The 13,137-nt window shown below is 38.5% G+C and overlaps 1 protein-coding gene across 1 annotated transcript in view; it reads right to left on the reverse strand.

Annotated features, from left to right (window-relative positions):
* The window catches only part of LOC121445096 (charged multivesicular body protein 1b-2), a 58,638-nt gene that overhangs the window by 26,570 nt on the left and 18,931 nt on the right, over positions 1-13,137 (reverse strand). Inside the window, exons 3-4 of the mRNA XM_041647097.1 lie at positions 914-1,060; positions 49-117 (exon numbers count right to left, since the gene is read on the reverse strand). Of these exons, the coding sequence (XP_041503031.1) occupies positions 49-117; positions 914-1,060 (216 nt within the window). The remainder of the gene's footprint in view (positions 1-48; positions 118-913; positions 1,061-13,137) is intronic.

Below are 13,137 nucleotides of genomic sequence, written 5' to 3' on the forward strand. Positions count from 1 at the left end.
AAGATGCTATCTGAACATCAAGTAATAATGATAATTGTTTGTTTTTACCTTTTCAAGGTTCATACTCCTCAATGTAGCATCCATAGATTTAACTACACCTGCCATGGATTTTGTCACCTATTTAGAAAATAAAACTGATTTAGTAACATGAAAATTTTATAAATTTTTAAATATATTATCTCTATGTCAACTTAGGAAACTTGTCTATTACTGTCTTTTTTTAAATTTATTTATTTATTAAAGATTACTGCCTCCTCCCCGCCACCGCCTCCCATTTCCCTCCCCCTCCCCCAATCAAGTCCCCCTCCCTCATCAGCTAGAAGAGCAATCAGGGTTCCCTGACCTGTGGGAAGTCCAAGGACCACCCACCTCCATCCAGGTCTAGTAAGGTGAGCATCCAAACTGCCTAGGCTCCCCCAAAGCCAGTACGTCCAGTAGGATCAGAAACCCATTGCCATTGTTCTGGACTTCTCAGCAGTCCTCATTGTCTGCTATGTTCAGCAAGTCCGGTTTTATCCCAGGCTTTTTCAGACCCAGGCCAGCTGGCCTTAGTGGGTTCCCGATAGAACATCCCCATTGTCTCAGTGTGTGGGTGCACCCCTCGTGGTCCTGAGTTCCTTGCTCGTGCTCTCTCTCCTTCTGCTCCTGATTTGGACCATGAGATTTCTATTACTGTCTTTAACAGTAAAATCACATTCTGTGTCTAGGTCTAGGAACTGTCTATTTTAGATTATTGATACTTCTTAGTATTCAGCAAATAAAAGAGTTGATAAGTCCTCTGCCAAAATCTTTTTCCTTACTAAGTCTAATTTTCCATGAAGTCCTTTATTAACACCATATAATACCTTGCAATACTCAAATTTGCTATTTTTGTAAGTCTTCCTACTCTCATTAAATACCAGTCAAGTCTTACCTTGCCCATTGTTACTGCAGTTTGAACTCTGGCTGCCACAGCATCAACCCTAGCACTCATTCTCAAGAAATTGATTGCCTGGTTTTTCTGACGGATTGCATTTTCAGCATGAATTCTTGCAACTTCTGTATTGCCTTTCTGAATGGCCTGTTTTAAGCAGAAGTAAAATAGTGTTGAAGAAAAATAGCAAACCAAGATACTTGTGAAGTCAAAGAGCAAAAGTATAGCTATTTTTAAAAATTAAATGCTACTAAATTAACTATAGTCTATAAGAGGTTGTAATTAGCCTTTTGGCAGCTAATTATTATAGTAGCTAAATAATAATTTACAATCCTATTCTCTTTTAATCTCATGATTAGAAAATACACATGTATTAATAGTTTAAGAAATTGGAAAATGCTGGACATGGCACATGCTTTTAATCCTAGCATTTGGGATGCAGAGGAAAGCTAATTCTGAGTTTGAGACCAGCCTTGTCTACATAGCAAGTTCCAGGCAAGCCAGGGCTACACAGTGAGACTTTGCCTAAAAAATACAATAGAAAGAAACTAAAAGGTAAAAGTGTTCCTAGTTATATTATGATGCTATTTTCATTGTTATTATTTTAGTACAAATGATCTTAATATATAAATACATTTATTACTGTATAGTTTATAACCAAAGCAAACACATAGAATATAGTTTCAAATCTTGTTTTCTTTCATGCTAAAAATATCACTTTAAGCTAAAAGCATACTTATCTACATCATTGTTTCCTAAGGGTTGCATCATACAAAGGTCACTGTAGTAAAAGAATTATTAGTCATACATAAAATTATTCTAGAAGTTACACAGACATTAGGTAGTTTCTATATGATTTTACTGAATAGGCATATGAAAGTGCTGTGTAACAGGAATCCAGCCTTTTCCTGGTATAACAATCAGATCAGGTATACAGCTAAAAGAAAATTAATTTAAAGAAAAAAAGCATTAAATAAATAGTTCAGGAAAAAAACAAAGTGAAATATTAGAGAAACTACAGAAATTCAAGAGTGAGATCCTAATTTTTCAATAAAATAAATAGCAATTTAAAAACTCTCCTAGTATATATAACTTTACACACTTTCCAAATGCTTCTATAAGACAAATACCTGGATATTGATTACTGGATGTAGATGTATATTTAAATTTAATTAGATTCCCTATGATGCTTATAATAAGTTTTGCCTTCCAGAATAGTGCTATTGCTTTATTCACAGGTAATCAACATAGGCATATTATTATTGTAGTCCATTATGATCTAAGAAGTAAAATGTAGTATCTCTCCATGAGATGGAACGCATATCTCACATTGCTTGGGTAACCAAGAACCTGAGAATAGATAGGCCGATGACCTAGGAGAAAACCAAATACTACTAGAGGAATGTAGCAATAAAATGTCTGCCAATAATATTCTGCTATAATCATTAATCAGTGCCTTGCCCAGCTGATGGAGGAAGGTCATTGGCTAATAAAGGAACTGCCTTGGCCCATTTTATTGGTTAGAAGATAGGTGGGAGGAGTAAACAGAACAGAACACTGGGAGGAAGAGGAAGTGAGGTCAGACTCGACAGCTCTCCTCTCGGGAGCAGACGCCTCAGAGAGACGCCATGCCCCGCTCCCGGGATGAAGCTCCGACCCAGGACGGACATAGGCTAGAATCTTCCTGGTAAGACCGGTTCTCACAGATTATTAGAGATGGGTTGATCGGGATGTCAGAATTAGCCTGTAAGTGCTAGAGCTAAAGGGCCAAGCAGTGTTTAAAAGAATACAGTGTCCGTGTAATTATTTCTGGGCATAAGCTAGCCGAGCAGGCGGCCGGGGTGCTGGTAACACAGCCCCGCCGCCCCTATTTACAACAGAATGGCGCCCACGTGGACAACTGAATCCACAGAATGCCTGAAAAAGCTTGGGAAAGAGTAAAGCATGTTTTCTTGATAGTGACAATTTCTCGGATCTACTCTGCTTGCTAGAGGCGAGCAAGCACCTCATCTAAGAGAGGCTTCCTGACTCAGCTTTAGCTGCAAAGCCTGCAGCTCATTAAGAGGTCCTGCCACGAAACACTTAAACGGTGTTGACGAAAAGCTGAAACACATGCTTTTTGGTTTTCAGCCGTAGCAGGAAAAAAGCTGTGCCGTTTAAAAATGCCGGCTTTCTGGGCTGTCCTGCCAGGGCAAACTCTGACTTTTACGCAGGTGGTTCGTGCGGTTTGCAAGCACAGGCTGCTGAATCTTGCTTGCTGGCAGGGACCTTGAAATGCCATAGAGTTGTGGCAGTAAACATGCCTACAGCCGGTACCTCAGCCATGAGGCTGGAAAGCTAAGGAATGGACTGGATCTAGCTGGCAAAGCCACACCTTTAATCCTACCCATATTGCTCAGTAAATTAAAGACTCATGTGGTCAGAAAAAGAGAGATATACAGTAAAGAGAGATTCAAAGACAGAGAAAATTTCTGAATGGTTTAAAGTGTGTTAAAAATATATGCAGACTAAAAGTTGAAGTTCTCAAAGTAAAAAACAAAAAAAGGAAGAGAGTTGTTGTGTGTGGTACACAACTTTAATCCCAACACTTGGTAGGCAGAGGGAGATAGACCTCTGTGACTTCAAGGTGTGGTAGCACTCGCCTTTAATCCCAATGCCTGGGAGGCAGAGACAGGTGGATCTCTGAGAGTTGAAAGACAGCCTGGTCTACAGAGTTACTTCAGGTCAAAGATACAGAGAACCTGTCTCAAAAAGCAAAGAGTTAAAAGTAAAAATAAACAAAATAGAGGTTAAAACAAAGCTGCACAAAGATGGAAAATGAACAGAGAATTTTGATACTGTATGCTATTATGCTCTCTTTGAATTGTTTGAATGCTGAGGAAGGAGCAACAGATGCTAAAGGATATTTATTTATAAATGCTGCTGAACTAATCCAACATAGATATTTTGATGCCTTGACTTTGAAATTTGGATCTAAGGACATGATACTTTGGAAAGGAGTTTCTTATTTTGTTTTCACAGAGGGTGAGAGTCTGTGGATTGCTTCCATCCCAATGTGGTATGATAGACCACGTCCTCCTGAATGGTTCCTGTGCACGGCTTCAGAAATTTGCTTCGCTCAACTGCCAACTGAGATGAAACTAGCACACAGGTTATACCATGAAAGGCCTAGTTAACGACGCCCCCATTTAGCAGGAAGCAGTTTGGAGAGAAATAACTGCGCCCATATTCCCAAAAAATGTTTATAAATGTTCTTTTACATTTAAAGGGGGATATGATATAGGTATGAATAATTTGCATTAGTATAGATTTTGCTTTATTGATAGAGATTTATGGTCAATTTTGTTATATGTATATGTATTTCTGATATTGATTAAGGTATTGTGATTGTTAGTTCATTATTAAAATGTAATGTATAATTAGGAAATATAGGTTGTTGATGGATAATCATAAATAATAGTCAAGTTTGTAGTCATGTTAGTTAATATTTTCTAGATGTGTAGATATATTTTAGATAGGCATTCTTCATATTTTTCAAAGATTATAGAATATGGCATTTTAAATGTTTTAATAACTTAGGACTTTTCATGACAATGAGACACTCTGCTCCTGGCAGCACCAATCTACTTCAAGGGGAAGATGGGCATCAAAGAGGATCCTTATGGAGTTTGATAGCCATTTGGGCAAGAAACTGTTCTTGCCTGGACTATTGCATAAACTGGACACAGAGAACCCGCAGAGAGAGGACTACTGAACTTGCCTAAGGTGAGATGATCTTTTGGGGTTCCTGATTCATGAAAGAGTCTGTGAGACATTCTGCAGGACACAACAGATAGTGACTGAACTGACTTTGAATTTTCCTGCTTTATGGAAATGTCTGCTGGATACCATGGGCCTGAAGGCTGAAGATGGATGCCCCAACGGTACAGAGGAACTTTGGGTGACTGTCCAGGCAGCGAGATGTCTCTGTCATTTCTAGAGTTTTAAAAGTTGCTTTTTTCTTGTTTGCTTAGGTAGTATTGTATCTTTCTGGAGTCTTTGATGGAGTTAAGAATAGTTAGTTATAGTTATTGTTTTCCTTAGTTATGATAAAGATTATTGTAACTTTTACTTGATAACTTTTGTTATATGTAATTTTGCTATGTTAAAGTTAAAGCCTTTTTTTTTGTTTAAACAGAAAAAGGGGAAATGATGGAGGAAGGTCATTGGCTAATAAAGGAACTGCCTTGGCCCATTTTATTGGTTAGAAGATAGGTGGGAGGAGTAAACAGAACAGAACGCTGGGAGGAAGAGGAAGTGAGGTCAGACTCAACAGCTCTCCTCTTGGGAGCAGACGCCTCAGAGAGACGCCATGCCCCACTCCCGGGATGAAGCTCCGACCCAGGACGGACATAGGCTAGAATCTTCCCGGTAAGACCGGTTCTCACAGATTATTAGAGATGGGTTGATCGGGATGTCAGAATTAGCCTGTAAGTGCTAGAGCTAAAGGGCCAAGCAGTGTTTAAAAGAATACAATGTCCGTGTAATTATTTTGGGGCATAAGCTAACCAGGTTGCCGGGGTGCTGGGGATGCAGCCCCGCCACTCTTATTACTACACCCAGCCATCATTAGAGAAGCTTCTTCCTGCTGCGGATGGGAACAAATACAAAGACCCACAGCCAGATATTATTTAGTGTGACAGATTTTGGAATACTTGGCCCTAAACACAATGTCTCCATCAAATCTCTCTAGCGCTTAGAGAATCCCACAGAAGAGGATGTAGAAAGCGTGTAAGAGCCATACGAAATGCCGGACACCAAAGAAACAAGGCCTTCTAAACACAATAGGACTGACTTACATATGAACTCACAGAGACTGTGGCAGCAAATACAAGGTCTGCATGGGTCTGTACCAGATGGGGTCCTAGAGCAGACAGAAGTAGACAGCCCCCCACCAGGTCCAATCAGAACTTAGTGCCAATTGATATCCACTTGCAAATGAAAAATTTGTAATCTCCAAGGGAATCTCATTGGGGAAAGAAAAACACTCTTAAGGGAGGGTGGGCTGTTAGGAATCCGGTTCTTGAATTTTCAGACCCCAATCGGGACATTTACCATAGTGAGAGAGACATGAGTGAACATGTAAAATATAAAATGGTTCCTATCTTAGCTATAGAAAAAGAAACCAGTCATGTGGATATAAAGCACAGAAGGTGGAAAACCAGCAGTGAGAAGACTCTGTATAACAGGTTACTACTAACACACCAGGACCATCAAGACAACTGAAGACTACAAAAGGAGAAATCAGAAATTAAAAGTTCAGTAATAAATCGGATATGGCTTTGGAGCCATTTTAAAACCCTGACTTTTTACTTAGAGGGAAGAGATAAAGATATAGTTCTGAGCGGAGCACTGACATGCTATGACTTCTCTTAAAACACTTCCTCCGGCTGCTGAGTTAAGATTACTTTTATGGGGTCGAGGGGTGGAGCTCTGTAGTTCAGTGGTAGAGTCCTTATCTAACAGAAGTAATGTTTATTGGGCTTGATTCCTAGCACTGGGGAAAAAAAACACCTCTAAAACAAAAGCATTATGGGAACAGGGTCAAAACAAAGAGGCTAATTGGAAGCTTGTTTGTAATAAGTGAGGTTAAGATAACCTGGGTGGGGATATTGCCTGGGTGGGGATGGGTACACTGGACTTGGTAAGAAGTGATCCAATTTTAAATACCTTTGAAAGATTTTGCAAGACTCAGATGTAGTGTATAAAACAAGAGGTTAAACATAATGCCAGTCTAAGACTATTTGCTTTGTCTAAAAGGCACACTAGGAATGACAGGTACACCAGGAATGCTGTACTGAAGGATGTCCAATAAGGAACCCTGTTTCAAGTTTGACCATCCAAGTAGAAAGAATAAAGCAGCTGAAAACAGGAGTGTTCAGGTCAGATATACAGGCTAAGCTAGAATTATCTATCACCATGCAAATAAAGCTAGAATACTAGATTAACTCACTTCTGGAGTCAGTATAGGTTGGAAATCACAAAAGAAAACAGTAGTAAAATGTGCTTGGATGGGCTGTGGTAAGTGTGGTTTCCTAAAAGCCAAAGCACAGAAGTGTTTGAAGGAAGGAGTACTGAACACTGACAAGAACTACTGATGGTTCTAATAAAATATGGATTCAGAACTGATTGGACTGAACAGTATAAATATCTTTAGTTTCTATTGAGGTAGAGGTCTAAGTGTAAATGAATAAGAAAACAAAAAATAACAAAAATTGAAGTGGAAAGAATTAGAGTTAACAAAATTAGGGGGCTATTTGAAAGGGTTTTGCAAATAATGAAAACAAAGCAAGGAAAGTATTGGTGACAGAAACTGGTTGCCAATTGTTTGCCTCATAGAAAAACCAAATAAACAAAACATCTCCCTCACCCCCAAAACAACCCTCATGCAAACAACAGCAAAAACCACAAGAGTACCGAGAGACAGAAGAGGCTCTCACACAAAAACTTCAAAAGATTTAAATAAATACGGTTGTGTGCTAACACAATGTATTCGGCACACAGGAGAAAACTGTTAATGTAAAACAGAGTGCTATCTGAGTAATGCTACCTGGAACAGGCCTTAGCAGAAAAGAGAAGACTCTTAATTCTCAGAATCATAGTCGGTTTATCTATTTTTAAAGGAGGAAAAAGACAGACTATGGCAACCGAAGCAGCTATCTATAGTGATCAAATATTTCTTAATGAATTAGAAAGGAAGAGCATCAGTCAAATTTGAGAATGAGAAAGGGGGGACCAAAGGTTACAAAGAAAGAGGGCACGATGTTACTGAAGTGAAAGTTAGAAAAATGGATTAAAAAAATGATCCATTGTCATATCATGGTGATTCTCTTAAGTCTTTTCACATCTAATAATTTGGAAAGATGTAAAAAAAAATCAGGCATATTTTTATGTAGCATTTTTACTGCTAAAATCTATCCTAAGGATAGAACTCCACAAAGGTTTATATGCAATAATGAAGTATTTAAAATGTCAGAAGAGCTGGGTAGTGGAGGCATGTATTTTTAATCCCAGCACTTAGGAGGCAGAAGCAGGCAGATCTCTGTGAGTTCAAGGCTAGCCTGGTCAATAAAACAAGTTCCAGGACAGTCAAAGTTATACAGAGAACCCACGTCTCAAATTAACAAACAAACAAAAACAAAACAAAAAACTTTGCCAGGCAGAGGCAGGTGGACCTCTGAATTCAAGGCCAACCTGATCTACAGAGTGAGTTCTAGGACAACCAGGGTTGTTACACAGAGACCCTGACTTGAAAAAAACAAAAACAAAAATAGAAAACAACCCAAGGCAAAATATAGAATTCAAAACTATCTGCTGAATATGACCAGCAGGAAGAAAATAATAATTTTAGTAAGAACAATTTTAGTGGAGTAGAAATGAAGGCCTGGTTACATCAAGTTGAGCTATGAGTAAGAAAGAATATGAAGATATATGTCCTCTTGACTAAAGTTCTGCCCTCTGCTCCAGACTTGTGTATTTTCTTATGAACGTATTGTTTCTACTTAACTCACTTCTCAATTCTCCCTAGTTAAATACTTAATTTGAACTTTTTGTATACACAGAACATTACCTGGTTCTGATCCATTATTCTTTTATTTCAGTAAAGAACTCATGCTCTTGTAAAAGCCAGAAGCCAGAGTCACTGTTCCTTAATGTTTCAGCTTACTTGTTGTCCACAACTAGTCTACATGCAAAATATATCCTGAACTCAACTAGGTCTTACCACTTCTGTCACTCATACCCTAAAATCAGACCACATCATTTTTTGTCTGCCTTTTCAGCTGCTGCCACTCTTGCCCTACCTCTCAGCTAGTTTATTTGTATCTACCATTGTACACTTTGCCCATTTCTCCTGGGTATCTAACCATAGCGGTCATTTTAAACAGCATAATATGATTGTGTCCTTTGGTTTACAGTTTCCAAGTGCCCTTATAAATATCTAATGTAAGTGCTTAAAGCCCACCTAGAGTTCTCGAAGGCCCCTATCTGATGGATTCTGCCTACATCCAGCTTCATCTCCTTACTGTGGTCCAGAAAACAGTGAGTTTCTCAGCACAAATAGTTAAACCCTTACCTTCAGGTTTAACTATGTCCTTTTACTAGACATAGTTTTCTCCCATGTATTTTCAGGGCTCGTTCCTCTTAGTCATTCACTTTAAATGGCATTTATTTTCAAGGGATTTCCTTAACTACTGAGCTGAAAGTACTTTAGTCCACCCTGTTACCCCATTAGATCACCATTTTATTTTCATTAAGGCACTTATTATGCTTGGTATATGTTTCACTTACTCTTTTGTTTCCTTATACCTGTAGGGAATATCTCTTGCTAAATATTTTAGCATTTGTACTGGATCCACAATATCCACTCAGCAGTTATTACTTGGAAGAGATTTTTCAAAATGGCTTATATATCCCTACTGTTATTAAATTGTGAGCTTGCCTGCCCATGCCATTAGTTAGTTATCTGCAGTCCTTTTCTATTTATAAAACACTATTCTGTCATGTGGATATATTAAATATCTTTAGATATTTAATTAATGGCTCTTTGAGTATTTTGTTTGTTTGAAGTACTGGGGATTGAACTTAGGGTCTTACACATATTAGGCAAATACTCAACAACTGAGCTGTATCTCAGTTCCTCAATTCCGCACTGTATCTGTTTCCATCACTACTTCCCTAGAAAAGGCAGCTCATTGTTTGTTGTTTAGCAATCACCATCCATATTTTGAGCAAGATGAGAAAATGTTAGCTCAAAATTTTCCCTTCACCTGTCTGTATTATTTTGTTTCTGAAAGCTTTTTGAAATTTATTTTAAAATTTTCATACATGTATACTATATTAGAACCTTCTCCCTTCATCCAGCTACTCCTGTGCCCTCCTCATTTCCTCTCAGACAACTTAAAACATTTAAATGCTTCAAAGTGTGATTAGAACAGGAAAATATATTATAGCTGAGACAGATAAACACCTTATATCGTTTTAGCTTCTAATAGTTAAGTGTGTATCTTTAGGTGGGTTAAATATGGGTAGAGACCTGGAAACCAGAAAGGTGTCCATAAAGGAGATGACAAGAGGCTTAGAGAGACGTGAGTAAGAAGAGAGTCCATCATGGAATGGGAAACGACGGAGGAACAGGGGGAAGAGACACAATTGAAACTAAAACATGAAAATGCCATAAGGAAACATTCTATTTTAAGCTAATGATAAATAAATTAATAAATAACCAAATAAAAACACTTTCATTCAAGGAAGTTTTAAAACCTATTCATTGCTGCAACCTCAGTGGAATTCTAAAACACAGCTTGCTACAATACTGAGGGGACCATGAGCTTACTGTAACCCTAAGGAGACCAAGTGAGAGGACCACGAGTGTGAACCAGGAGAGAAGATCAAGAGAGCAGGCGTAGAGAGACCTCAATGACTCCCTGAGACACAGACATTGACAGTATCGAGTAGACCAAGAATAGTTCCCAAAGACTCAGACAGCTACTGCAAGGACTGGGCCAAGACTCAAAGACACTGCCGGTCTCATGTGAAGGAAGAGAAGGGTAGGCGCCAATGCAAGAATTCATCCAACAAAAGCAGTGTGACGGTTTATCAGGAAATTCGGGATCAACTTACCCTTGGACCCAGCAATACCACTCTTGGGAATATACCCAAGAGAGGCCTTATCATACAACAAAAATATATGGTCTACTATGTTCATAGCAGCATTGTTTGTAATAGCCAGAGCCTGGAAACAACCTCGATGCCCTTCAATAGAAGAATGGATGAAGAAAGTATGGAAAATATACATATAAGAGTACTACTCAGCAGTAAAAAACAAGGGCTTCTTGAATTTTGCATGCAAATGGATGGAAATAGAAAACACTATCCTGAGTGAGGTAAGCCAGACCCAAAAAGAGGCGCATGGGATGTACTCACTCATATTTGGTTTCTAGCCATAAACAAAGGACATTGAGCCTATAGTTAGTGATCCTAGAGAAGCTAAATAAGGAGAATCCAAAGAAAAACATATAGGCATACTCCTGAATATTAACCTTCATCAGGCGATGAAAGGAGACAGAGACAAGACCCACATTGGAGCACCGGACAGAAATCTCAAGGTCCAAATCAGGAGCAGAAGGAGAGAGAGCACAAGCAAGGAACTCAGGACCTCAAGGGGTGCACCCACACACTGAGACAATGGGGATGATCTATCGGGAACTCACCAAGGCCAGCTGGCCTGAGCCTGAAAAAGCCTAGGATAAAACCGGACTCGCTGAACATAGCGGACAATGAGGACTGCTGAGAAGTCCAGAACAATGGCAATGGGTTTCTGATCCTACTGCATGTACTGGCTTTGGGGGAGCCTAGGCAGTTTGGATGCTCACCTTACAAGACCTGGATGGAGGTGGGTGGTCCTTGGACTTCCCACAGGGCAGAGAACCCTGCTTGCTCTTCGGGCTGAGGAGGGAGGGGGACTTGATTGGGGGAGGGGGAGGGAAATGGGAGGCGGTGGCGGGGAAGAGACAGAAATCTTTAATAAATAAATAAATTTAAAAAAAAAGAATTCATCCAACAACCTAAAAAGCAACATGGTAACACCAGAACCCAGTGGTCATACAACAGGAAGACTTGATCATCCTAACCCAGAAGAAACATAAGAAAATGACTTTAAACGTAACTTTATGAAGATGATGGAGACATTTAAAGAGGAAGTGAAACTTCCCTTAAAGAAATGGAGAAAAAGACAAATAAAAAAATGGAAGAAATTAATAAATCCCTCAAAAAAAAAACAAGAAAAAAAAAGAATCAAACAGATGAAGCAAACAGTTCAAGACTTGAAGACTGAAATAAAGGCAATAAAGAATACACAAACCAAGGGAATTCTGGATATAAAAAATCTGGGTAAATGAAGTGGAACTACAGAGACAAGTATAACCAACAGAATACAAGAGATAAAAGAAAGAATTTCAGGTGTTGAAGATACTATAGAGGAAATAGATTCATTGGTCATAGAAAGAATTAAATCCAAGAAATTCTTTCAAAAACATTCAGGAAATCTGGGACACCACGAAAAGACTAAACCCAAGAATAAAAGAAATAGAAGGAGAAGAACTCCAGTTCATTGGCACAAAAAATATATTCAACAAAATCATAGAAGAAAACTTTCCTAACCTAAAAAAGGACACACCTATGATGGTAGAAAAAGCTTACAGAAAACCAACTAGACTGGATCAAAAAAAATCCCCTTGCCATATAATAATCAAAACACAAAACATACAGAATAAAGAAAGAATACTAAGTGTTACAAAGAAAAAAAGGTCAAGTAACAAATAAAGATAGACCTATCAGAAGTATACCTGACTTCTTAATAGAAACCATGAAAGCCAGAAGGTCCTGGATAGATGTGATGCAGACACTAAGAGACCACAGATGCAAGCCCAGACTTTTATACCCAGCAAAGCTTTCAATTACCATTGATGGCAAAAACAAGATATTCCATAACAAAACCAGATTTAAACAATACAAATCCACAAACCCAGCCTACAGAAAACACTAGAAGGAAAACCCCAACCCAAGGAAGCTAACTACACTTACAAAAACTCAGGCGACAGATAATCTCCCACCAACAAAACCCAAAGAAGGGAAACACACAAACACTACTACTGAAAAATAACAGGAATTAACAAAATATGCTCATTAATATCTCTTAATATCAATGGACTCAATTCACCTATAAAAAGACACAGGCTAAGAGAATGGATACAAAAACAGGATTCAACCTTCTGTTGTATATATGAAACACACCTCAACCTCAAAGACAGGCAGACACATTACCTCAAAGTAAAGGGTTGGGAAAAGGGTTTCCAATCATACGGACCCAAGAAGCAAGTGGGTGTAGCTATCCTAATATCTAACAAAATAGACTTCAAACTATATTCAATCAGAATCGGAAGAAACGGAGAAGGACACTTTATACTCATAACAGAAACAATCCATCAAGATGAAGTCTCAATCCTGAATATCTATGTCCCTAATAGAAGAGCATGCACACATGTAAAAGAAGCATTACTAAAGTTTAAATCACACTTTAAACCCCCACACACTAATAAGAAGAGACTTCAATACTCCACTCTTGCCAATGGACAGGTCAACCAGACAGAAACTTAACAGAGAAATAAGAGAACTAACAGATGTAA

Source organism: Microtus oregoni, unplaced genomic scaffold, assembly GCF_018167655.1.
Source record: "Microtus oregoni isolate MIOR12 unplaced genomic scaffold, Mior012 000159F_ref0000335, whole genome shotgun sequence".
Taxonomy (NCBI): domain Eukaryota; kingdom Metazoa; phylum Chordata; class Mammalia; order Rodentia; family Cricetidae; genus Microtus; species Microtus oregoni.